Raw genomic sequence first — 27,752 nt, forward strand, 5'->3', positions numbered from 1 at the left:
ACAAAACCCTATACTCCTCGGAGTATGACGGGAACGACACCCAGATAGAGGATTTCTTGAACTCCATACAGATCCCATCCCTTTTGCGTGAGATGGCTGAGGGGTTGGAGGGTCCGGTGACCGAGGATGAGATTGACAAGGTGATAGGTGGGATGAAGGTGGGAACCTCCCCTGGAGATGATGGCTTCTCCGTCTACTTCTATAAAAGATTCCGCTCCGCCCTTGCCCCGTTCTTGGCGAGAGTCTTCAACGCTGTGCTGGAGGATGGCATCCTCCCCCAGTCCATGATGGAGGCCATAATAGCAGTCCTGCCCAAGGAAGGGAGGGACCCCATGGAATGCTCCTCTTATCGTCCCATATCTCTGTTAAATATCGACGTCAAGATCCTGGCCAAGGTTGTGGGGAGGCGGATGGAGGGAATCATGCCAAAGCTAATCCATGGCGACCAAGTGGGCTTTATTACGGGAAGGCAAGGGTCAGACAATATACGCAAAACAATAGACCTGCTCCACTTTGCCTAAACGTCGGGGTTAAACGCATGTGTCCTCTCCCTGGACTCGGAGAAGGCCTTCGACAGGGTCGAGTGGCGATACATGGGTCTCCTCCTCCAGAGGATGGGCTTCGGGCCTCACATCACGAGCTGGGTGACCGCCCTCTACAGGGCCCCCACGGCAAGGGTTCAGGTAAACGGGAGGCTGTCCGAACCATTCCCCCTCTCCCGAGGGACAAGGCAGGGATGCCCTCTCTCCCCCCTGATATACGTCCTCATGATGGAGGCATTGGCAATAGCGATTAGAGCTCACCCGGACATCAAGGGGATCAGAAGGGGTGATGTTGAATTCAAACTTTCCCTGTTTGCGGATGACATCTTGGCCTACCTGGTGGACCCTGTAGTATCACTTCCCCCCCCTTCCTGGCGCTGGTGGCCTCGTTCGGTCGCTTCTCAGGTCTGAAGATCAACGCCGCAAAATCTGTTCTGCTCCCTATGAGGACACTAGACCCGGGGCTCGATCCTCTGGACTGGTTTCATGGGATTAAAGTGGAGAAGGCTGCTGTTCGGTATCTGGGGGTACTCCTCACCAGAGACATATCGAAATTGAGCGCCGCCAACTATGCCACATGATGGCAGAGATCAAATTAGATTTGAGGAGATGGGACAAGATGATCCTGTCGTGGTATGGCCGAATGACTGCAGTAAAAATGAATATACTACCACGGCTTCTCTACCTTTTCACGGCACTCCCAACCAACATCACAGCGCAGACTTTCAGAGAGCTACAAAAGGGGGTTCGAGACTTTGTGTGGCAGGGGAAAACCCTGAGGATAGGAAGGACCACCTTGACTCTGCCTAGGGAGGAGGGGGGATTTGGGCTCCCGGACTTTCACCTCTACTTTTGTGCCGCCCAACTGCGCGTCCTACTGGAGCATATGAAAGAGGGAATGGGGACGTACTGGTCATACTTGGAAGATATGGATGCCCATCCCCTGAAGGTTCGAGACCTTTTGTGGGCCCCTCGCGGGTCGATTCCGCAACACTTAAGGTCCCACCCGACCCTGGGAGTCCTCTGGGACATCTGGAGAGAGGGCCCCCGGACTGCTCACCTCACCACTTGGCCGTCCCCGATGACCTCTCTCTGGGGCCATCCCCTTTGATTGGGAGGCAGAGGGTTCCGGCACTCTCAGGAATGGTCGGACAAGGGAATGGAATGGGCGGGGCAGCTGTTCAGAGAAGGGGAATTCCTAACCTACGAGGACCTGAGAGACGCTCTCGGAAGAGATTCGCTATCCATCTTCGAATACCTCTGCCTGAAGGGCATCCTCTGCAACCCGACATGGGGCCCGAACCTGAGGAGACAGCTGACCCCCTTCGAGAAACTCCTCGATCTGGCGACCTCAAGGAAGGGGGCGGTGACCAGCATGTATAAAATCCTAAACACCTACGACCTTCAAGGCAGAAGGAACTTTCGTATGTTTTGGAACAACCTAGCAGGGGAAGAGATTTCCGAGGACTCCTGGGCCAGAATCTTCAAGATAGCATTTCACGGAAATTTGTTTACCTCGGACATGGAGCATAACTTTAAGGTGTTACAGGGGTGGCACAGGGATCCCGCGAAGTTGTCGAGGATGTTCACGGGGGTCTCGCCTAGGTGCCCGAGAGGATGCGGACAGACTGGCACCAGAGGCCACATATGGTGGCTCTGCCCGAAAGTTCAGGACTACTGGGGTTCAGTGCGGGATTGGATGGCGGAAGTAATAGAAGAACGTTTGCCACTAAATCCCTTAACAATGTTGTTGGGTCTCCCCCCGGAGGAAACAGAGCTGTATCGATACCCTAGGATGTGGGAAACCATGCTGAGGGCAGGCAGAGTGGCCCTTGCCCAGAGGTGGTAAAGCCCCGAGCCCCCCTCCAAAGAGGACTGGCTGCTAAAAGTGAAAAATATGTTCCTGATGGACAAACTGACTGCGATGGTGAACAAAGAGAGTAGCACTTTCCTCACAAACTGGTATGGGGTGCAGCAGTCTTGGGGCTGGGACGTTCACTGATTTTGACGCCAGACTTCCGGACTGCACGAGCCGGGACTGACCCCGAAAGGTGAGATAATACGCCAGGGAACCCACTACTTGGGGAAAAGCGGCATCTAACCAACGGATGAAAGGTCACAAATCGCAACATCTCCATAGTACAGATGGAGGACTGAACATTGAAATTCTCCCAAGGCAAATACAGGTTTCTGGACACAGGGTAGGGGGGTGGGCAGGGGTTGGGGTGAGGGATTCAGGGGGGGGGCAGGGGGCTTTTTCTTTTTTTTTTTTTTTTGGTTTCTGGTTTCTTGACTGCGTTTGTTGTATCTAAAAATGGCAATAAAAACTAAAGTTTAAAAAAAAAAATGCCCTGGGAAATGTGTTAAGTATTTCAACACGTTGTACAAAGCCAATCTACTGTTGAAGAGAAAACCAGATCCGACAGAGGGCATAGAGAAAGTAAACCATTGAATTGCGTACCAAATTCAACACAAAGGTCATAATATCCATCTTGCCATATCTTAAATATGACTTGGGTTATTCAGCTCTTTCAATTAGCTAATTGAAGGTACATTATAGCGCCAATGAAACTATAATGTCTGTAAATGGAAAGTATGATCATGTTTGACCAAACGGTGAAAATCCAAAGATGGTAAAAAATCTTTTGAAAAGGAATTTTAAATAAATTTACCTGTATTCAGTATCATGATATACTACTCCATATTGGTGAAAAAAGCAGTGATCAGAATCAGTCCAGAAAAATCTATATAAAAGAGGTATACATATGACTACACTAAGTAATTAATGTTCACAAAATGCAAATGTACAAGAACAAAATCTTACTGGCAAAATTGGGAGACCAATCACTAAAGATTTTGGAAGCCTGTCATGCAATATAAAACAGTGTGTACCATTTTAGATACACATACCCAATTATAGATCTGTCTGCTTGGCCGTAATCGGACACACCACACATTCTGATTCCAAGTTGTGATAGGAAGATGAAAACACAGACCATCATTTGAAATCAAAAGTTAAAGGAAGACTTGCATCTCAGGGTCGCTGTTCAACCCATCTGTAGTGGTTCTGAGTCTGCAAATGATTCTAGCTTCTTCCTGACTTAGAACAGCTTCATGATCCCCCACTCGTGGGTCCGCCTTGATGTGTTTGATGCTACCAAATTCTAGATTCATGCTGTTGCCTGTGGAATGCACTTTAGACCAGTGATCAAGCAATGGTGTTTTACGATCTACAATTCTTAGACTGTAAGGTGTTATCTGATTCTCACCCCTAATTCCCTGATGATGCTACCAACCTATATCTTGTTACATATCCATACAATTATATAAATTCTGAACTTGGTTCTGCAATTCATAAAGTCTTGAATAACAATCTCTTAACCAATTGAACATTTAAAAAAAGAAAGAAAAAAACTTTTAATAGGCATTCCTGTGATATTAGTCTGGACTGCCTTCTTCTCCATATTCATAAAACTAGGTCTGAGTTTAGTTCTTAACGTTGGAGCTTTAGTATATACAAACTCTGGATGATCCAAAATATATTGTTGAAAATCGGCATCTAATTGTAAAAGGTGACAATGCTTTCCGTAGACTTTTTTGAATGGGCTGATTTTCCCTAGTGTACTGTGTAATCATTTATTCTCATCCAATCATTCAATACCTTGGCCTGTGTCCTAAGTGTCTACACTTCTACCCTATCTTTAATCGCCATCTTCTCTTTGACCTCAATGGGTTTCAAAGGGTACCCTCTTGCCAGGAATCAGTCGTGTATGAGTTCACATTCCTGTTTATGGGTGAAATTATCACTGCAATCCCCATTAGCCCTGCTAAATTCCCCGACAGGAATGTTTCTGATGGTGCTCTTTTGGTGACAACTCTTCATGTAAAGTAGCATTAACCTCTGCCTTTTTGCAAAATATTTTAGTATGCAATTCATTGTTTTCAATGAATATGCATAGTACCAGATCATTTATGGATTCTTTACTTTTTTCAAGGGTGAAATCCAAACCAAAGTCTTTGTGGTTTAAATTCCATCAATATTCATCCAATTCAATCTCATTACCACTCAAAATTAGTATGTCATTGATATAGTATAACCATTTGACCACGTTATTGGAAATATCTGGATGGACATTAGTATGTCTGTTTTCAAATTCATCAATTTATAGATTTACCAATGATGGAGCAAAATAAGCCCCCATAGCTATCCCTTTAGTTTGTTGATTTATGTTTCAAAGTAAATGTTCGGAATTCTTTAAGCATCTCTACATGCAAAAGGAAAGACGCTGAGACGTTTTGATGAACATAGTCTATTGTGATATGCTTACAGAATTCCTAGCGTTTACTCTGAAACCTAACATTGTTTAATTTGGGGCTTGTTTTGCCCCATCATTGGCAAATCTATACATTGATGAATGTGAAAACAGACATGCTAATGTCCATCCAGTTCTTTTCAATAAGGTGGACGATTCATTGCTATGACAAAGCCCTCCTTAGGGTGGAACATATGCATGTGCCCCAACTGGTTTGTGATCATGGTATGCTATTTTGGTACCCCATTTAATATAGGCCTTCTCTCGATTTATCATTTCATTTTGGTTTATACAGAATTTCTTTGTATCAGTCAAATGGATATTTGTTTTAGCCTGGCGTGAAATCAAATATTAAATGGTACTTGATATTTTTGGAGATGCTAATCATATAATGTTCACTTTATGTGCATAAGATATAGTGTACTTTATAAAATGGCCCACATCAATCGAATTGTGACTTACCCGCATCAGACTAGTTTGGACCATTTCCTCTTTGATGCCTGTTCAATGAATCTTTTTCAAGGTTCTATGTTAATTTGCTGACTGACTTAATTTTTGAAGAACTTTCCGACGTCGGAATTACTTCTGAAAAAAACCTATTGACTTTTTTTTATTTTGGGGAGTGCGCCCCACAAACCCCCTCCCCATCCATTTTTTACCCTACCCCCATATATGTCAGAAGTTTGTTTTTGAAGTACTTTGAAAAATATGCTGTCGGAAAATAAACACGATACCGTTTTTTATACATTTTATTCAGCGCTTATTGCCTAATTCTGTGTTTGGGTATATTCAGGATTTCTTATGTGACGGTTTAGTGAATAGAGTCTCCATTAGGCAACTGCAACAGGATCCAGGGTCTCACCTCAACTGTGCTTTATTTATACTTCGTTCATCATGGGTGGGCACACTGCTTGATGTTCACTAATTTGCTCTTCCAAGTAATCAAATACAACACAACAAAGCTCGGAGAACTACAACCAAGAAAGGCAAACTAATAAGAGATCCACCAAAGGGAAAAGAAAATTCAATAACCCAATTAAGGAATTAAAGAGATTGATCCAAGAGCCTATTGTTAAAAAAGACTGGTACAATCGGCACCGTCAGGAGAAGGTAGTCAAGTCCTAATCCAAGTTAGTTTTTCATAGTGGGTAGGGTCAGTAAGGATAGCTTTGACAGTGGACTTATTCTTTGGATATTTATGACTGATTGACAAACGCCTTAGTTAATAAAATAGGCAGTGAACATCGATTGAATAGGGAGAGAGTACTTTTTCTTTTCTTTTAATAAAATACTCCTGCTGGAGAAAGGTGTAGTTTAAAGGGTACTTGTAGCAGAGCAAGACTAGGGTTGGTACTCCACTTGTTTTCTGATTCCCAAGAAAGACAGAGGACTGCGACCCATCTTGGACCTGAGGTGCTTGAACAAGTTCCTCAGGATGGACATATTCAGAATGGACAATATTCTTTCGCAGATCCTTCAGCTCCAGGTCTGGATGGTGTCACTCGATCTTCATGTGGCTTACTTTCATGTGCCTATATATCCCAAGCACAAGCAGTACCTGAGGTTCGCCATTGATATTTGTCGCTATCAGTTTTGAGTATCGCCTTTCGGGATGACCCCCACCCTCAAGATCTTCACCAAGTTGATGGTGGTGATGGCAGGATATCTGTGGGGAGGGATTCACATCTTTTCGTACCTAGACGATTGGCTGATTAGAGCTCATTCTCCTGAACAGGCTCTGGAACATCTCAATAGCATCTGCCATTCTCTTTACAAACTGGGCTTGAGGTCTCATGTGACACCACCTCAGAAGCTGCAATTCATTGGATCGTTCCTGGACTCTTCCTTGGGGAAGGATTTGCCTCCCGAGTTGAGGGCTCAACATATCTTGCAGATGGTAACACGATTTCTGAACCCCCAATATCTGCCAGATTTTGATTATTTTTTATTTCCTGCTTTTTATTTTCTTCATGTTGCTGTGCCTCATGGTATATTGCATTTTCCTGGTGCCAGAAGCCCACTTAAGGATGAGTTCCTACAGTGGCCCTTCAGGTCCCAATGATGTAATTTCTCAGCAGAATGGTGAACACCTTCAGGTCCCGAGCAAGGTCGCACAGGATCTCCTGTGGTGGGCCTGCAAGGAAAACATGATGATAGGGGAACCTTTTTGGCAACCCTGGCCAGAAATGGCAATAGTAGCAGATTCTTCTCTCACGGTATGGGGAGCTCACATTAGCGATCTCACGATCAGCAGACTGCACATAAAACATTTAGAGCTGACGGCGAATATCCTGAGTTCGGACAACACAGTCGCCATGCATTACCTCAACAAAAGTGGTTTAGGGTCACTTCCACTGTGCAGGGGGGCAATGCATCTCTGGTTTTTGCACTGCAAAACAAAATCTCTCTATCTGCCGTTCATCCAGCCGGAGAAGAGAACACGACAGTGGACGCTCTAAGCAGGCAGAGCAGTCTCCCAAAGTGGGAGTTAGCTAAAGGAGTACTGTTGGAGATCTTCACCTTTCTGGGAAACCCTCATGTGGATCTGTTTGCCTCCAGAACCAACAGGCAATGTGACCTGTTCTAGTTCAGGGAATTTCCGCTGAGCAGCTCTGGGGGATGCGTTCGTAGTGAACTGGGAATGTCCATTCTTGTATGTGTTCTCACCAATCTCCGCCATTCCTCATGTCATCAGGAGGTTGAGTACGTTCGGGAAGTCCATGAGCCTGACTGCTCTGGATTGGTTCAGGACCTTCTAGACATGGCCATCTGCCCTTGATTGTGCCTTCCTCAGAGAGTAGACCTACTCTCACAAGAGGGCGGCAGTCTTCTTCCCCCACAAATCAGAACTTTGAACCTTCACGCTTTGTTTCTGGGAGGTTAAGATACAAAGATTGGGACCTCCTGGAAGACTTTATGCAGGTGTTGCTTTCTGCCAGCAGAACAGCAATAAAAGCACTATACGGCTTCCATTGGAATACGTTTTACAGCTAATGTAGAGCTAAAGACTGATCCATTCACTAGTGATACACCAGCTCTTTTCTGTTGCCCCTAGACCATAAGGGGCTGCAGGTGGCCACAGCCAGGTCTACCTGGCAGCGTTATCCATTTTTAAACTCGCGCCAGAACAAGACTCTTATTTTAAATTGCCCTTTGTCATACAGTTCCTCAAGGGGCTGACTAATATTTTCTCACTGCTCCCTTTCATAGTCCCGGTTTGGGATCTGAATTTGGTTTTAACATTTTTGATAGAAGCTCCATTTATTTGAACCTCTCCATTCTTGTCTACTCAGGTTATTAACCTTCAAGACCATCTTCCTACTGGCCATCACTTCTGCTCGCAGAGTGAGTGAGTCGCAGGCTCTATCATGTAAACCTCCTTTTGCTACATTTTCCAAGGTGCTGGAAGTCTTGAGGGTTCGGTCCTCCTTCCTTCCCAAGGTGGTGTCCGAATTTCATCTGACACAAAAGATTACTTTGCCAGCATTTCATCCCCCTCCCTATCATTCCAAGGAGGAAGAGAGGTTGCATAGACTTGACCCAAGAAGGGCTCTAAGTTTTTATATTGCCAGATGTCAGGCAAGCTGATCAACTCTTTGTGAATAAACAAACCTTGTAACGCTAGATTATTTTATGTATTTCAGAAGGTTATTCTTTTTCTGGGTAAGATGTCCCAGAAAATCTAAGAGCACTTTCCACCAGAGGAGTGGCAACCACTTTGGCTCTTCAAAGGGGTTTACCAGTGCTGGACATTTGTAATGCTGCAACTTTGTCATCCTTGGACACCCTTTTAAAGGACTACTGTCTCATGACGTTTGATCTGGATGCCTCAAATTGGCTAGTTTGCAATTGTGAGACTACTATTTGAGATTACGCTTTGGGAGCAGTTGCAAAGGAACCTGCATGTTAAAATTTCCGATATTCCTGTATGCGACAGAGAAGAATGTTAATCCAAATTAATTTCCTTTTATAGGGTGGCGCATGTTCTTTTGCTGTTTATATATAAAAGATGTATTCCTTGTACGTTCTATATCCACTGTTTTGACATGGCCAGGAAACATAGTGAGCATGATTTCAAGCTTTGTATACATACTCTGGAACGCGCAGCCCTCACAAGCCCTTCAGGCCATCATATCACCCTAAGAGGTGTTTCCTGATCTTAACAGATATGGCTGCTGTGTGTTCCCTTGATACACTCTGGAAATCTGAGTTCAGAGTGGCAAAAATGCAAATCAAATGCATGCTAACTCCCATACTTAAAATGTGATAGGGGCACAGCCACATCATCCCTTCCCCCCTCAGGCTCTAAACAATATACAGAAACCGGCACATTCTAGTGCATCGGAGAGAGGCATAGTAAAAGAAATCTAGAGGTATATCATTTTACATAAGAAATCATGCTTACCTCTGCCACTCCCGCTATTAAGTTACCATAACTATGAACTCGAACTCCTGTCTTCCATACTCATGACTGTAACTAATCCTAAAGTACTGGGAGCTACATCTGCAAGCTTAACCTGTTGATTGATACTTTTTTTTATCAACGTTTGGGGTCCTAATGTTCCTGGAAAATGTATTAGAAATGTTGTCCAAAACCTACATGCTTTACATATTTCAGCCATCCAGCTGCACCCCAATATCTAGCATCCCTTTTCAAGCAAAATGACTACCAGGAGAAGTGAAAATGGAGGAATCTTTCAGATAAGTGGCCAGTAGGAATACAACAAATGCATGAGTACCTGGTAGTTACGACTTGACTTGGTTCAGAGCTGAGCTCTTTTTTTGGGATTTTTTTTCAACAATGAACTGTAGCATCACGCAATGTTTGACCCACCTGGTCCGGCACACACTATAGACTAAAAATGTGTGTGAGGGCAGGTGGAGAACTCCAGCAAAGAAGTTGCAATATGCTTTTGGTGACTTCCTACCTTCTTGATCAACGGTGCACCATCTCTTTGCAGTGGCTGCCCACCACTCTGGGCTGGGCGTGGTGCTGCCCTTTTGCCTGAGTGGCAGCCCACCCGTGTGCATAATTTGCACAAAGGGCTGCACTGTCTGCTTCCCCCACTATGCATTTTATTTGTTTGTTGCGTAGCCTTTCGGCAGCCAACAGACGTAGCACGTAGTAATGAGACGGCGTGCCGCCTCTCATTGCTTTAACAGGGTAGACACATCTTTATTTTGCATATTGGAAGGCCATCAGTTCTCTGTGGCGGTGCAGTCTTGTCTGGAGGCTGCTGGCAGTTAGGTAAATGTTTTCTAATGTAATGTGTATGCATCTTATGTATACGTGTGTTTTTGTATGTATGTGTGCATGTAAGGCGTTGTGTGAATGCTTGGGTGGAAGAGTATTATGCAAGCGTCTGTGCCAACTACCACTCCTAAATGTAGTATCTTCCCCCTCCACCCTCCCCTCAACCCCCATCCCGGCCGCAATGTGTAATGATGGGGGCAGCTGGGAGCATGTCATTCTTTTTTGCTTTACCCTTGATGTACAGTAAAGATGCTTTACTGTGCATCAAGGGTAAAGACAACATAAGTGTTATTGCGTAAATAGACTGGCCTATCCATGTAATACCACATATATTTGCTTTACCCTTGATTATGGGCATTAAGTTTAAAGCAAACGTAAGTGTTATTACGTGTCTAGACTCACCTAACTGTGCATCAAGGGTAAAATTAACATTATTACATGGCCAGACTGGCCTACATTTAAAGTAAGCCAGCCAGTCTAGCCCCGTAATCACACTGCTCATGTTTGCTTTACCCTTGATGCCAAGTAGGAAATTCCACACCACATTAAAGTCGATACAGACTGGCACTAACATTGATTGTAGGCCAGTCTAACCACAGGGTGTTCAGGCTGGAGGCGAAAAGGTCAGTGTCTATGGGGCCCCATAGCCGCTCCACTTGATTGAAGACTTTCGTGTCGAGTCTCCAGTCGCTGCCGTCCGTCAGGTGATGGGAGTTCCAGTCCGCTCTCAAGTTGTGCTTTCCTGGTAGATATTCGGCTGTGACTGAGATATTTGGCCCGGGTCCCCTCCAGTCGCACTCCTGCACTGCCTTCCTGGCAACCCCCGCACTTGGTGACTGTTTTCTGTATCCCTAGAGTCCCACTACCAGCACTTGACACCTGATGTCTGCACTTAACCTTGCACTTTCCACCGGCTGGCCGTACTTTTACTTATTGTTACTTATTGTCTAATCCCATGCACTGCACTGTCCTCTCCCCACCGCCCCCGTACTTCTCCTCCTTCCCCTCCCCATGCCCTTGCGCGATCTGAATGACACCTGGCCTAGTAGGATTGTTGTCTGTCTTCCCTCTGTTTCCCTTTCCTTGCCTCGTCGCGCCTTGAAACACTTGTGTATAGACGCGTTATAAATGCCATATCATATCATATATCATATCATATAATACGTATCATGTTTGCATTACCTTTGATAAGTAAAAATAACTGTCACTGAGTGGATGCTGCACTATCCAACTTTGAAGGCATGATCACTTAACACCTGTGTGGCAGATGTACCGTAGATACGTTACTGGCCCAATGAGGCTTTTGCAGGACCTGTCTTCTACAACCCTCTGAATGAGAAACGACCATGTCTCAGCCTCCCTTGTGCTGCGATCTGTGCTATACAAGGGGCCTGCATCAGAACAATTCATGTGCTGAAGGCATCACTGCTGAACGCATCGCTCCTATGATTAGAAATGGGATGCTATGTCAGAGTGCACTTCTGAGACCACAGTGTCGGTGAACTCTGAGCTTAGGTTAATTTTTTTAATTTTTAACATTTTTTTCAGGGACTTCTGACGCATATTGTTACGCTCACCTGGCTCTCACAGAGGCGTCGATCGGAACTGGACAGCTGCAGTCTCCACCAATGTGACGCGTAGGGCCGAGATGACGGAGTGGACTGGCCCACCTAGCTTTGTTTGACTGGCCCGTAGGAATATTCTTCTGTAAATGGAAAAAGGGAATTAACCACCCGTGGAGTTGAGCGTAAATCCCCCCACCCCTGCTGTTCTCCCCACAGATCACCTTTGATGTCCCTTCTTATAGTCTCACCTGATGGTTTGAAAAGATGAGCTCTCCATCCTGCATTGAGCGCAGGGGCGCGTTGATAACCATTTGCTTCACTGGCTTGAAGGAATTGGTGAGTTCCAGAACAATATTGACTCCGAGATTCCCGGCAAGGCGCCGTAAGTATAAAGTTCGTAAGAGTTCAAATGCCTGACTTTCACTCTTGTCCGATTCCTTGCAGGTTGCAGCTTGACCCTAATGAAGAGTTCCTTGTGGCAACCGGTAGTATTCTGGTAAGGATTTGTATTTTCCAACACAGTTCGATAAAATAATGTCAATATGTAACCTGTTGCTTTCTCCCTTATTCAGGCGCTGAGAGAAATTATGAAGTCTTGGGGAATAATACCTCCGGCGGTAAAATCGGGTAAGTCTATTGTGGTGAGGAGGGTTCCCCTTGTTAGTCCCTTTGTTTCACCTTGCTGTCCTTTTGTTTACCCTTAGGGGCCGGGGTTCGGCGAAGATGCATTGGAAGCTGCGCCGACCCGTGAAGAGGAATAGTACCCCCGGTGGTAAAATCAGGTAAGTCTATGGGGGTAACTAATATTCCTCTGTGTATTCCCTTGGCTCACCTTGCTGTTCTTGTCTTCTTAGGTGCCGGAGTGCCGCGGGAACATGCAGGAGGATGCGGTGTAATGTGAAGATGCTGCGAAGGCCGGTGAGTTCAGCGCGGCGCTGCAGCAGGCGAGGTGACGCGCATAAAATAACTTCTTTCTTCCAGCTCGAAGGCGCGATGGATTGGGAATTCAGGTAAGGATTAAAGGTATTGCTCTTGTTCTAACCTTTTCTCCTTTTTTTCTCCCTTTTTCTAGGCGCTCCAAACTCGAGGCGGGTGTGGCAGAAGGCTGGATGCAGACTTGCAGGCACGGTGAGCGTTACGCTGCTGGATGCAGAATAACACGAAGCGTGTGCTGCTCTTCAGGCGTGGTTTAAATAGCATCCAAAGTAGTCCCGGGTAAGTATTCCTCCCCAGCCCCGCAGAGTAAAAAATAGTCCCTAAGTAAAGTAGTCCCTTCCAAGCCTCTTTTGGCTTGGAGCTCTTGCAGCATGGTCTGCATCAGGTAAGTGTGCAGAATGGTCTGCATCAGGTAGGTTTTAATCTATGAGCCTGGCGCCTATGGCGCCAGGACTGACTCTCCATATGAGCCTGGCGCCATAGGCGCCAGGACTGGACCCAAAGAGCCCCTAGCAGGGGTTGTTGGGCTTGCTTAGGATAATTTGATGCCTGCTGCCGGGGTTGCTGGATGTGGTCTAGGCACCCGGAGGTAGGCATCATGACACACATTCTATGTTCTTCACACCACCTGAAAAATAGTTGTCTTGGGGATTATAACCACCCTTAACTCTTTTTGTGTCACGTTTCTGTTGCACTGCTTTGGATTCTCCACACAAAATGAGGACTCAAACTCCTTCCTTACTTTTTCTGGGGATCCTGAAACTTTCCTTTTACTTTCCAGGTATTTCCACGTTTGCCTCATGTTGGTCATAACCCAGAGATCAAAATTAAAGATTTGATGAGCAGAGTTAAGTCTTTCATGAGCCATCACTCAGTAAGCGGGGCCCATCTCTGTGGAGTTGGGAGGTGGTATAATCCATTTCAGAAATCTGACTTTCACATGCATGAGATGCAAACTTGAACTTTTTGTCCTTTGAGACCCATAATGCTTCAGATGTCTTTTGAATTTTCCCTAAAAAGCCATTTGTACACCTTATATTTTATTGTTTAAAGCGCAGACCTAACTCGAGAGCAGCAGAGCGCTGTACAGAGTGTAGGTAGACATTTGGGCTGGCTTTTCTTTAACAGTAGTGCAGTCATGTGAGCTCTGTACTTCGGTATGTGCGTCCATTGGAACTAGTCCTTAGTCAGGTATTGGTGAAATATTAAAGCGCAAGTCACGTAGGCATGTTTGCATGGCAGCAGTTGGCTGGGGAGTAAAGCTTGTATTTGAAACTGTTATTGTCAAGCCGGCCAGGCTCTTCTAACCTACAAGTTTGAGTTAAATAGTTTCTAACAATTCCATCACTGTACCCCAATGCAACAGATGGCTTGTGTTGGCCTGCCAGTGAAGGAAAAGACTAAGTATGGCCAACTTAGTCACACAGCCGCTCTCCGTTATACCCAAAACAACGGGTTATGAAGTTAAAAAGACTTTCTTCAAAATATTCCTGTATATAGGTAAACGTGCTTGTATCCAATTTCAAAAATGATAGTCAAAAAGAATCCAAGTCAGAAATAAATTCAATAATAATTTATCAAAAGATCATTGATAAGAGCACAACACTAATGGAATCTTAGTGAGGCTGCAGCTACACATCACATGTTAGGTATGGACTTAATATGCCAATGCATTTCGGAGTATACAAACTCCATCAGGGCAAGTCTGTATTGAAATAATGTGAACACACAACATAAAAACACATGCATAAATCAATAAAGAAAATTTAAACACATACCAGAATGTAGAATGTTCATATGAGCGTTGGAATATATGTTTGGAAATAAACAACAAAATAAATGCAGTAAGGAACAAGTAAATCAACAACATAATAAGGCTAAAGGAGTGAAAAACAAATAACAAATGGTACCTCCTATACCGGTGTGTAGCCAGTGTAGCTTTTTTTAGGAGTGTCAGGCTGTCAGTAACACCCGTGGTCCAATAAAGGACAGCGGTCACAACGGCTTTCTAAAAGCATGAAAGTTAGAGTAATCAGAGGGCTACATGTGTTTAAGTGAAGCAGTTTATCTATTACAATCTAAAATGCAAAGATACCTGTAAACAGAGCACGGCCGTGAGACAAGCCGTCTGAACGCCTGCCGCCAACATTAGGCAGATATATTTTATCATGATCCTCCAGGGAAAAGGGCAGCATCCTAGGCTTCTACCTGTGTTTTTTTTTCTTCTTTTTTTCCTGTAATCCTAGCACGCCACATCATTAGGAGGGTAGAATCAATTCACCACTCTATGAAATTAAGTTTCACCTGGGTATTTTTTCCGTTTTATGCACATCAACTTTTAATGCTGCGCAAACATCCTCAGGAATGCCAGTGTGCTGTATATTATAGACCATACACTCTGTAGCCACAGTGCTGTAACTATAAAAACAAATCCTGCTGCACCTAGGTTAACCTTGAAACTACTTCAAGATAACAAATTACTTAGTTAAACCCCTCAAACTTACTTCATTTGAAAAGCCTAACACCAACTGTTAGGCCACCAGTACAACCCTCCCAATTCTCAAAATGCAGAGCTCAACTGCATATCTGTAATAATAAGAAGCAATGCTGTTTAGACTGCATCAGGGTTCTGGATGCCTGAAGTGCATCAGATGGCATACGTAGTCACAAGGGAGGACTATTGTGCAACTGACTTGCATACAAAGCAGGAGAAAAGTTGCAAGTGATCATCAGATATATGCCTATATCTTGTAGGCTTAGAGGGAAGGAGTTATTCCGTATGGGTTGTTCATTGATTGTGGTTAGAACGCCCCTTCAGGAACACTCATGACTGTAAATGTTGAGTTTTACCTTTTGGTTCAAGAGTAACTCCTGAGAGATTCCATTGGTCTGTGTGTTCCTAAGGTTCGCAGAGGCTTGCTGCACTTGTTTAAGTGTGTGTTTCTTCACAAGCCGCGCTGGTGTAGTTTACTTCAGGGTGCTTGCCATGCAAGGCAAAAATGGTATTTGAATCAAATCTGCGCATGGTTATGGAGGTGCTTGTTTTCAGGGGTGTGTTTTTAGTTTCACATATTTTTAGTAGTGTATTCTCGATGGACAAATGGGTGTCTGATATTGATGTTCAGTTTACTTGTAGAGAAGTGATGTTTGAATGTGCTTGTGATTTACAGTAGGAAATATTGTAATGCTGACCTTTGTGCATATGTCCATACATTCGTGTATTTTCCTCAAGCTGAGCTGTGGTAAACTTTGTAACCAGCATTTCCTGTTTCTCTAAAAGAGAGCGACATGTGGATTCCCCCTTTCGTGCTCCTGGTTTTTTTCTCTCACGTCGTGCTAGTTTATGGCCTTGCTCTCTGTCGCGTTTTCCCTTGGAACTACCTGGCTAGCTAGGAAATGCTGGCTCCAAGGGGGTAATTCCGCACTTGTGATTGAGCTGGAAGAACCTAGCACCCTACAAATGCGCCAAGTGGAAAATGGCTGTGACTTAGAAGCTGGGTAGACGTCTCCACCGTGTAACTGCACACCCCTTTCTGTGCCTGCAACAAAGTTATGTATGCTTTAGAGATGTAGAGAAACGTGGATTGTCAGTTTTACCTCAAAACTCATTTTCAGCGCACTTCCTTCACCAACCATAAGGGCACATTGATTCAACCTTAAATGGGGTCTCTCGGTGCATGACGGGGTCCTTAAATTGTTACCTTCTAAACTATGCATGTAATGAGCAGAGCAAATAAAAATCAAACCAAATGAATGGCATAGCATATTGGCATAACATTTATCAAAATGAATATGGAGTCAAATGAATGCAATGACTATTAATATGTATCAATCTATTTTATTATAAAAAATACTAATCTCTCAGCTCACTCCTTCAACATAACAAATCTTGATCAACCTCTTCACAGCTTATAAATCACATTTCTATCATGAGTACATGCTAAAGGTAAAACACTTTTCACATCAACAACCAATAACTGCTCTGTTCATGGTGCCCCCAATGTCATAATATATCTTTGAAATGCCCAAATCAAACCATACCAAATTCAGTCACCAGGATATCTGCAAAATACTGCTACCTTTCCCAAGGTGAATTAAACCAATACTATGCATCTTTCTCTCAATGCTAGAGAAATGCAAAAATAATAGCTTAAGCAATCGTTCTTTCTTTGGAAAAAACATCCAAGGTATGATCTATGATAACCAATGGTAAGTACTACACTCTGTTTCAGAAATGTACTAAACAAAATGCAATTATATAAATATGCAATGTAGGGATACAATTCCAGAGTACTCTCAAACATGTAATGCTAGAATGCAATTCCAGAATGGAATACAATAGCAATAGTGAAAGCTTAATTAAATGTTCAGACGTTTTCAATTCAAGAGTAGCTATAATACCCAGCAAGTAAACATATTGCATGTCTGCTTCTGAATTCAGCACGGCATTCCTTGTCAATAGTTTGGGCCTGTCATGATGGGATCTTCAGACTGCTTCTCAGCTACTCCCCATCAGGACAGTTGTAATGCCAGCTTCTCAGTTGGTCAGCCGGTCAATCGGTCAATTTGCCAGATTTATAGAAGGCTTGCATACCCTTTAAAAACCTTTTTGATGGAAAACCCCACGGTAACCTACTAAGTCTGGTATTCCAAAAGCAATCCTACGAAGCAGGAACTTTGAAAACCTGCCGCTTAAGATATGATGTATAACAACATTTAAATGTTACGCCCCTAATCTTACAAGTTGGTCATTAACTTCAGGTTTGTTAAACAGTAACCAATTTTAGATGGCATATCTATCTGATGCAAGCGTAACTGCTTTATCTGTCTGCAGTTAGGCGGCAAGATCTCTTGCGTATCATAAGACCACACACATATTGTGTGCCTAGAAAGATGTGTTTGGTGATTAAGTGTCGTCATTCTGCTATCACTGACAACTTGTTTCTACCCTGAATAAAGGACAAGGCCACATTACAAAGCTTATTCGCTTTTTTTTTCTTTAAAGACTGCTTCCTCACAGCCAATTTAACGTATGTCGAGTGCCTGTGTGAGTTTTCCAAGGAGCACTGTTTCATCTGCTGATTGTACTACTGAAGTCTAACCAGCACGTATCTGGGAATAGAACCCATGAGCAGACTCTAACCTGAAGAGGAGTAAGTCCATCACATACTTCATTTGTTTTGACTTGTTCAGATAACTAAGGCCCAAAATTATACCAGCTTGTGATTCCACTTCAGTGATCTGAAGGGCAAAGGAGAATTTGCTGCTGAGGACGACACCTAAATTGTGAACTATTGTGTTGGGCAGGGAAAGTATACGAAGCGTATGGCAGCAATCCATGCTGCATTGTTTTGTGTGTTTTGGGATTCAAATTAGTGGTGATCCCGAAATCCATTTTGCACAGACAAGCCGATAGGTAGAACTGAACATATTTGCCCTACTCAAGGGAGATGATCATTCGCCCACAAAAAAAAGTAGCTCCTTGTCACTGCACTTCAACATTATCCCACTAATAGCGTTCAAAAGGCCACTTTTTCCCATACCCAGTCCCCCATTTCCCCCCCAACACTCGTTTTGATCGCGCTCTGAACTTGGGCCCCAGGCCCCAACACCCCAAACTCCCCAATTTCACATGTCCCCACCTGTAGCTTGATAACAATTCATCCTTTGTTCTCCTCTAAATAGAATATTTCCACTTTTCGTTTTCAGCTAACCCCGGTGATACCTGTTATAACTGCGGTTATCTGCCTCAGCGGGCAAAACAAATGGCAGCTATTTGATTTCTGAAAAGCCTTGCTGATGCATTGTGGGACACATTTACAGCTATCATTTTGGGAGAAGGAGGCACCACCTTCCCCATCAAATATTTCAACAACTAATGGACAGAATAACTCCCGGAAATCGAGTCAATGCTTCGTGCCGAAGTTGTTTCATACCTGTTGCAATTTCGTCCAGCGGTTAGTGCTATGTGCTGTGCAGAAAGGTGGACTATTTCTCTATGGGGAAATTAATGGGCGTAGGCCGAAAATAGCATTTTTATTTTTGTTTCTTTTTAATTTTGTAACAAATCTTTCCCAACATTTCCAGTCTGGGGTTTGTGACAAACGTTTTGTTTGCAAAATATCAGCCAAATCCGACATGCAAGTCAAATGTTATTAGCAATTCGATTTTCAGGTTTCCTATGGAACTTTATACTCCACTATAGTGCAGCAACTGCAGCCCTAACCTATATTTGTTCACCAAGAAAGTTATGGTGGGTTAAAAAAGGTTTGGAAAAAAAACCTTTCACCTGAAATGTGAAAGTAGGCAAATCCATTTGAGCAGAGTCTTGCACTCCACAGCGCCCCTAGTAGCCATTGTTGGAAGTTCACCCCCAGTTCGAGCCACAACAGCAAGGCAATGTGGTTATGCACATTAGTCCAAATTCAAACCTTTACTCAAGGAAATTGTCTTGATCCAAGAGTGCAGTGCTATTTTATACATAGCTTAATAAACCCAAGACAGACATTTTACAAGGCTGTCCGAACAAGTACATACCTGGTTTCACCCTTATTAGGGCTCATCAGTGCAGTATAGTCCCGACAGCCTTCTGGTTGGATGGATATAGATTTTATATATATATATATATATATATATATATCTATATATATCTATGCCCTTCTTCCGCACAGGAATTCATATTCTGACCTGCGACTCATGCATTCCCTTGCTAACCCCACACCCAACCATGTTGGTCATAAAATAATTAATATTTAATACATTGTAGAAGAGTATTAAAAAGAGTAACCAGAGCATCTACTTTTTTATTCCGTCAAAGTGAAACGTGTAGTAAACCAGCTAGTCAAACCAATGCAAAGGGTCCCCAGCACAAAAAAGTAGAAAGTAATAAATGGGAATTCCTTATTGAACCCATTCAAATGATGTGATTTTAGCTAGGAAAATGTTGCGCAGGGAACAGAATTCTTCAGTTATTTGTGTATTTCCTTCTGGAAATGTAGCCTACAGAACTGGGCACATTATTTATCTTGAACGTCCTTCGAATGTTTTATATATTGTTGATTTTAACTTTTCCTTTTTCTGCTTGCTTTGTTGGTTATACTTCACTATATGCACCTCACCATTTCTTTTATTGATTTACTTTATGTTCGGGAAAGAATTGAAGACCTGGCTTTTCAAGTAATTGCTCAACTAGCGTTGTGATTCATAGAGCATCCGATGGGTGGTCAGCTGGCACCCATGAAGTGGCCAGACTCGTCAAAGTCCTTCTTTATGCATACTCTACCCCTTTGTACCGCTCTGCGATGCTTCTAGGCTGGTTTCACGGTCAACATATACATACATTGACCATGAATAGCCGGTCAAGTGGCACAGCGAGTAGAGCGCTCGCTTTGACATCCATGCAGAGCCTGCTAACCCCGGTTCGAATCCCGGCAGAGCCAAACTCAGCCTTTCATCCTTCCGAGGTCGATAAATGAGCACCACACACCGTGGGTAATAATAAGCAGCGCTCAGATACATGAGGGTTCGTAGCGCTATATAAATGCCTAATAGTTATTATTATTATTATGAAAGCTGTTCCAGATTAGTGACTGATCCAATTTCACCCACTTCATATACGCTTGCAGTTCTTGCTGGCGTCTAGTTTCTGTTCTCCTAGCTGCTTATGTATGTGTTAATTTCCTTTCTTCTGTTCACAGAGATCATTAATGGAGTGATCCGCAGTGTGAAGAAAGATGGAGAATGGAAGGTAGGTGACAGTCTTAAAACCCATGGACTTATTTTCTAGTAGTTCTCCTAATGGCAAGTCATATGCTGCAATATTATATTATCTTTATGCTTTTATATTCTCCACACCAGTGTGCACCCTGAACATGTTGAATCAACCCTTTGCCATTTTATTAATGGGTATATTCTGCAAAGGCAACAATGTCAAGGTTTTACTTAGATTGTTTATCTGTAATTTCTTTGTTGAGCAAAGTACATGCTTTTTTCTTGGATAAGGTCATGGGGTGGCTTTGGATATGATCGCTTGTGACAAATGATCTTACTGGGCAGACTATTTGTTTCTGAGATGGGGGGGTTTAATGTTTTGTCAGCGACAGCTTGTTCACTTATCTAACACTTATCTAACTCGCTGTGTGATGTTGCATTTTACTAAAATATGAAATTAGAAAATAAACGCGGTATCTGAACATTGTAATGTTTGAAGTTTTATGTAGGCATTGTGAGGGTGAAGAATTGCACAATGGTAGCATGTTTTGGGTAGAAATGTTTATTATATGAAAAACCCTTAGTTCCCTGCCTCTAAGTAAACTAAGGAAATTGTCAGAATGTTCAAATTATAAAGTCTATCACTGATGTGTCCCAAAAATCCCACTTCTGTCCCTAACAATAATAACCTAAACAAGGATGATTTCTTCCTAAAATAGTCTTCTGTGTAGATCCAACCAACAGAAAAGTTTCCAGTCTCTTGGGCGGTCACAAGTGGCAACAAAAAGCAATGTTCAAACCTATAGAACTCCAAGGTTTGGGTCATAGTCCTTTCCACTAAATGCCCTGTAGTGCTCTTAGTCAATCTAGCTAACAGAACAGTTCCGAGTCATTTGGGTGATCACAAGTAGCACAAATAAAGAAAATGTTCAGAACTGCAGGACTCCAATGTTGGGGTTGTAGTCCTTTACCCTAGTATCCTTCTGATGGATACTCTCTCCCTTTTGGGGCCTCTCAGGCCTTTACTTAGTAAAGCAAATGTCAGTAGGCAGTTCATAAGAATATACTCCTTATGCTTCTATTTATCCCACAGACTTGGCACACTCCTTTTTGAGTTTGCACAATGTATTCTTCACTTATGTTGGGTGTAGGTCCCAGACGCACATTTTTTCGAATGGCTTGGTTTCTTCCTTGCCAAACAAATGTCCTCAAAATAGACTGTCCCTCTTTTGGATTCAAGTCCCAGAATCTCAATATGACTGCTTGGTTCACTCTCCTCTTATCTTTTAATGAACTTTTTGTTTGGCTGTTGGTCTCACTCACAGTATAAAAAAACAGCCTATTTGCTTGGTTTACTCTCCACCCAAGCAACAGTTCCAACATGGGCTATCCCTTTTTTGGGTGCGGGTCCCAGACTAGCAATATACGGTTTTGCTTTGGTTCAGTTTCTCATACATGTGTGTGTCTTCAGACTGGAACTTCATTCCCAGGGTTCCAGACCCTCTTAGTACAGCTTCGGCCTTCACCCCCTTGCTCCCTTGGACCTCCAGCACCACTCTGGTATCCTGCATACCTGTTTGATATGTTCTGGTAGGTGCCGCCATTTCCCTAGCGGTTGCTGCGTCTCTGGAGGCTCTGGTTGCGTTCTGGGCTTAGTCTTGGTCGGCAGCAGCTTTCCTGACCTGCTTCTTCCTGGCGGTGCGTCCCCTCTCCAAGACAGTTCTCTGGATGCCTGGAGATACGACACTGCTGCCACACAAGCAGTCGTTGCTTCTGGGACCTCGCTTGCGTTCTCCTTCTCCGCTTCCCTCCTGCTGGCTCTCATCCCTCTTGGCGCTGCACGGTTCGCCTGTTTCCTCCATGGAGGATCGTTGTTTAAAATCCCACATTGGAAAAGGGAGTTGCTTTGGACCAATCGCGTTTGTTGAGTATCTAGAGCACTCACTCTGTTTCGACGCATGGTCATCATCTTCCTGGTCATCTTCTTTACCAGTACATGCTATAGTTGGATGTAATATACTTAGCATTTTCTAAGGTTTGAATCTTGTCAAGTATATTAGGTGTAGTATCTTGACAATAACATATTTTGGCTTTATGAAAAGAAGGGAGGAGAGGACTGGATATTTGAGAGGGGTTTAGATGTACGAACGCGGGGGCATAATTTGTTCTCTGATCATGGTCGGCCCTAAACCCATAATGAGGTGGTTTCCCCATTTGATCCTCCCTCTGTACACAGCCCTCAGGGTGACTATTGTACTGTGGACGTACCGCCCTGACCCCATGGGAAAGGTCTCCCCCTAGGGGCGAAGGGACAACCTCCTCGGATTCGTCACAGAATGTCTTCACTTTCGTAGGTTGTGAGTTCTGAGGACAAGCTTAACCCATACTCCAAGCTCTGCTTTATGGTAACCAGATGTATTCATCTAATGGGCACAGTTGTTCTCCCCGGCAGCTTGTCCAGGGACTGAATTCTCTCATCGGTTCCTGCCTTTATAAAGTATTAAATATTCCCATTTTATGTCATAATTGTCACTATTTTATTGGCCTGATCTTTCCATTGACCTACCCAAGAGACACGTTTGTTGAATAAACACCTCTAATCCTGATTGGATGTTCATATTTCTGTATTTGTGAACAGAAAAAAGGTAGGGGCAAAAACTTCGAATACCTTTTTGACAGCAATTTTGTTTTCCTAATTCATGACGGCAATATGCCAACTCTATTATATCAACATTATTGAAATCTGTGGTTGAAGACACACGACTGGGTATGTGACATCACTATTTGGCATATTGCGTCATAAAGTTATGAAAAGGGCCAGGAGGGTAGCTCAGGGGCAATTTATTTGTCTTGGAAGCAACACAACCGAGAGCAACAGAGGTTTGAATCCCCACCACACCCTTAGAGACTGGTCTCTGGTATTAAGCGCTTTATAAAAGATACATTATTTTGTATTTAAGAATAAAATTCAAATTAACAAGTCCCTAATCTTCAAAATGCATCCTTTTTCTTCCTAAGTCTATCGTTCTATGATTATTTGCCTTTGCATATAAGGTCAATGATAAATAATGTGCTGTTTTCCCCAAGGGAAATGCATGACTGGACATACCCTATAATTCAACTTAGTATCTCATGGTCAACAAATAATTAATAATAAACTATTTCAGATTTCAACTGTCTCCAAACTGTTGGGATCACCTTGTGTTTATTTGTTTTTTTGCTCATGCGTTTGGTTTGTGGGCTAGGATGTCGTCTGTAGCCCAGAAGAAGTCTCTTTTTTGGCCTTGTGCTACCTACGGCATGAAGGTGTATGAAGGGGGGATGGTCATATGGACTGTCTTTACTGTCTTTACCCCCATCACTCGGCAGATACCTGCGAGATATGTCAGGGGTTTTCGCTGAAGACCTTGAAAGACCGTAATCAACAGCTCATATGTTGGCTTAATGAGGGCACGTACTCTGCTTTTGAGTTGGGTTCGGCACGGGAGAGGCAACCATCAAGAAGAGCGGAGAAGTCAGCGGAGCAATCGCAGAGCTGCGTCGGCAGAACACCCTGCTAAGAAGCATCGGGCCGGATTGCCTGCGTCGGAAGTGGAGAGGGACAGCAAGTCTTTGTCGAGGCTGCATCATTCGAAGGGGGCGAGTGGCTCTTCGTTGTCCAAGCATGGTTGGCCGGACAAGTCCAAGGGGTCTGGTGGTAGGCCCGAGAAATCTACAGTGTCAGAGAAAGACCTGGCAAAGCCGAAGGAGTCTTCGTCGAAGCACATCCAGGGACCATTACAAGTCTTCGTTCAGCCGGGAGTCTTCGAAACACTGTTCCGGTTCTTCCAAAAAATCTGGGTCTCTGGTGAAATTGAAGCCAGGGGACGTGGTTTCCGATGACGAGCTCTTCGACAGTTGTTCCGTCGTCAATGGTAGTGCTGCAGTCTACGGTCCCGTTGACGATGGTGGTGCCATCTGCACCATCCACGACTTTGCCGGATAGTGGTCCGCTGCTGTTGTCATCACAGATAGAATCAGAAGGGTTGTTAACGACGGGTGGGGGCATGGCAGTCAGCCGCCTTTTGAGTCCATCCTTCCTGAGAAATTTGCAGCAAAATCCAGCTACGTTTTCTGTTTCTTCGGGAATGGAGGAGGAACAGGAGCTGGTGTTTGACCCGTCAGCTCTGGGTCTGCAGAGTGTGAGGCCTTCGACATCGAGTGGGGTGGAGGCTGGGCCGCCCCTTTATCTGTTGGTTCACACGCAATCTCTGCTGTCGTTGCAAGTGCTGTCTATGCTTCAATCTTTGTTGGGGCAACTGGATGCAAGGTTACCTCGTCCTCCGAGTCTGGCGGGGCCGGTGGTCGAGGGGTTGCCTGGTGAGGTGCCTAAGAAGTCTCCTGCGGCACGGTTGCCATTGCCGGTGGGGTTGGGCTGTCCACGGTATCATCCTGAAGAAGGCGAGCTACCTGAATCTGTTACGCTCAACTGGTCTCCGCGGTGGCGTTGGGGCACGGTTGGGGCCCTCCCTCGGCTAGGCTCCCCTGTATCGGCTGTCAGGGTGTTTGTTGTTCTGGATGCTCGTGTTGCCCCTGGGAGAAGAGGATAGGCAACGAGGATGGTGCAGAGGTGTTACGTATTCCCTCGCACCTTTCGTGCCAAAACGGAGTGCGCAAGAGTCTTCCCATGCAAGCTCACCTGTTATTTGTAATGCTGGGCTCTCCGTCCTGCTTCCTTCAGCAGGGACACGTAGAATGGGCCTAGTTCACTGGCCCGCGAAGTGGCGATCCAGACCGGGTGCGACCAATCCACTTGGAGGGTAAGTCTTTGATTATGGTTATTGTTTGTTTGTTAATAATGTCTTTAGCAATGAGTCTTGACTTGATGGTAAATATAATGATTTCTTACAATGTGTCTGCTCTTCCCTATAGGTGTGAAGATGGTAGATGACCCCGGGTTCCCCTGAGGATGATGGACTCTCAAGGTCAACATGTAAATTGGCCGTTATAATGGAAGTCAAGACTCTGGTATGATGCGGGCAAGAGTTCGTTATTAAGAGGTTTCTAACCTGTTGTGTTCTTTTCCCCCTGTAGGAGCGGTCCGACGGCGTGGAGCAGAGTCCGGATGCTTGTAGACAGTTCAGCGACTCTCGTTGAGACCGCGTTGAAGCGGAGAAGAAGCGAAGGCTCCCGCGTTGCTGGAAGTTCGAATCGGGTGAGAAAAGGCCCCGGCCCCGATGGTGATGAAAGCGGGTGGGGCGCACGCACAGCGGTGGAGAGGTTTGAATCAGGTAAACGCGCCTTCAGCGATAGAGTAGCTGGAATCAGGTAGGTGCCCCTTCAGCGAAGGAGCGGCTGGAATCGGGTAGGTGTGCCTTCAGCGATGGAGCGGCTGGATTCAGGTAGGTGCGCCTTCAGCGATGGAGCAGCTGGAATCAGGTAGGTAAGATGGTCTTCAGAGATGGAGTAACCGGAAGCAAGGTTAGGAACAGCGATAAGCGTCACGCTGCAAAGCAGAGTAACGCGAAGCGATGGCATGTGGTTGGGATGGCCTTATATAGGCTGGCTCCGTCCCCTCCCTTTAGCCACGCCTTGTGGCTCCAACTTGCCCCACCCAAGGACTTCGGCACGTGCCTCCCAATGCTGTTCTATGGCCACGCCCGGCCCTGATGCACGTACCTTAGGCACAGAGTGTGCAAAGCACACATTTCCATGAGCCTGGCGCAAGAAATCAAATGTGGGTGATGAAGGCCTGGGCCCTTGCCCGATGGCCATGACAGCATCGGACGCTGAGTGTTCCGCGGGACACCCTATCTGTGTCATTGTCGCAGACGAGGGATTACGCAGAGGGACACGGACGCAGAGGTGGAGCAGCCCCGTAGTCCGGCTCAACCATCTCCCCCAGATGATATTGGGGTGTTACACGCCATGATGTCGAAAGCATGTCTGGGGTTTGGGCTGGCGCCTGAGGAGGAACGTAAGTACTGCTTCTTCTTCGTCTATATGGGCAAGCGGAGGAAGGCAGTCTTCTCGGCGCGGATTCTCGACCACGTGTGGCAGGAGGGTCTGCGCACGATGAGCCACCTGTTTTCAGAACCGGCTATGAAAGGTCGCCTTGAAAAGAAAATCAAGGCTCCGGAGTCTACCCCTAGATGCCTGGTATCGCAGCCCACGTCCGAGTCATTGTTGTGGGCGGCTGCTAGCCGTAAGGCCAGGAGCCAACATAAATGTGTTACGCCTGCGGACAGTGAGGCCAGGAAGCAGGACGCTTTTGGAAAGAAGGTCTTGACGGTAGGGGCTACGACTGTGAAGGCCGAAAATTCCTTGGCGATTATGGCCAGATATGATTGTCAAATGTGGCATCGGTTGGCCCCGATTCTTGAACATCTGCCAGAGCAACACCGAAAGGAAGCAATGCTGTTGGTTCGAGAGGGGGAGGAGGCCTCCAACCACAGCATCAATATTGCGGTGGACCTGGCAGAGTCAGGTTTTAAACAGATTATTAATGGAGTGGTGCTCTGACAGCAGGCCTGGTTGAAGTGCACTGACTTTCGCCCGGATGTCCAATATAAGTTCATTGGCATGCCCTGTGAGGGCGAACACTTGTTCAGCGACAAAATTGATGAAGCCCTGAAAGGGATGAAAGAGAATATGGAAACCGCTAAATCCTTGGGTTCCTTGCAAAGTGGTCGCTCTTTTCGCTCCTTTCGCTTCTTCCGAGCTTTCGGTGGAGCCTCTGGGAATACCCGGTTTGCTTCCGCCAGGGTATCGGCGGTCTGTCCAGTTGGCGCAGAAGGGCCGGGACTTCCAAGCTCAGCGAAAGAACAGTTTGCAGTCCTCGGCGGCTAAGGGGCGACAAACTAAAGCTCAACAATGACTGCCATATGGACAATCTGCTGGGAGGCAAGGTCGCCATCCACGTCGACGGCTGGCGAAAGATAACATCAGATCGCTGGATGCTAGACACTGTGCGTCTTGGCCACTCGGAGTTCCGGTGTTTTCCGGTCTCTATTCCGCTGGTGCATGTGCTGCAGCTACATCTTCCAATCCTGCAGCGGAAGGTGGTTCTCATGCTAGAAAAGGGGGCGATAGAACCAATTCCGGTTGCGGAACAGGGCCAAGGGGTTTACTCCTGGTACTTTGCAGTGAAAAAGCCCAACAGCAAGTGGAGGCCTATTCTAGATCTTTGGGCGTTAAACAAGAATCTGCAACGCCTGAAGTTCAAGATGTCATCCTTTCGGTGCAGCCGGGCGACTTCCTGGCGTTGTTGGATCTGCAGGAGACTGTTACATATCAATGTGCTTGAGTTGAGGGCGGTGCACTGGGCCATGAAGGCATTTCTTCTGCGCATCCGTGGATCGGTGGTGACGGTGTTAACGGACAATACCACCACAATGTTCTATTTAAGGAAACGGGGGAAAAAATTCCAGATTCCTGTCGATGGAGGCGCAGG

The 27,752-nt window shown here is 45.0% G+C and overlaps 1 protein-coding gene across 3 annotated transcripts in view; it reads left to right on the forward strand.

Moving 5' to 3' along the window:
* STXBP2 (syntaxin binding protein 2) overlaps window positions 1–27,752 on the forward strand; it is a 669,892-nt gene that overhangs the window by 77,837 nt on the left and 564,303 nt on the right. For 2 of the 3 annotated variants that reach the window (XM_069603863.1, XM_069603862.1), the window contains exon 2: window positions 20,308–20,357. In XM_069603863.1, the coding sequence (XP_069459964.1) occupies window positions 20,308–20,357 (50 nt within the window). Of the gene's footprint in view, window positions 1–17,651; window positions 17,764–20,307; window positions 20,358–27,752 lie in introns of those variants that run through there. The other variant, XM_069603864.1, reaches the window with a different exon arrangement.

Source organism: Ambystoma mexicanum, chromosome 3q (assembly GCF_040938575.1).
Source record: "Ambystoma mexicanum isolate Mex_15411 chromosome 3q, UKY_AmexF1_1, whole genome shotgun sequence".
NCBI lineage: Eukaryota > Metazoa > Chordata > Amphibia > Caudata > Ambystomatidae > Ambystoma > Ambystoma mexicanum.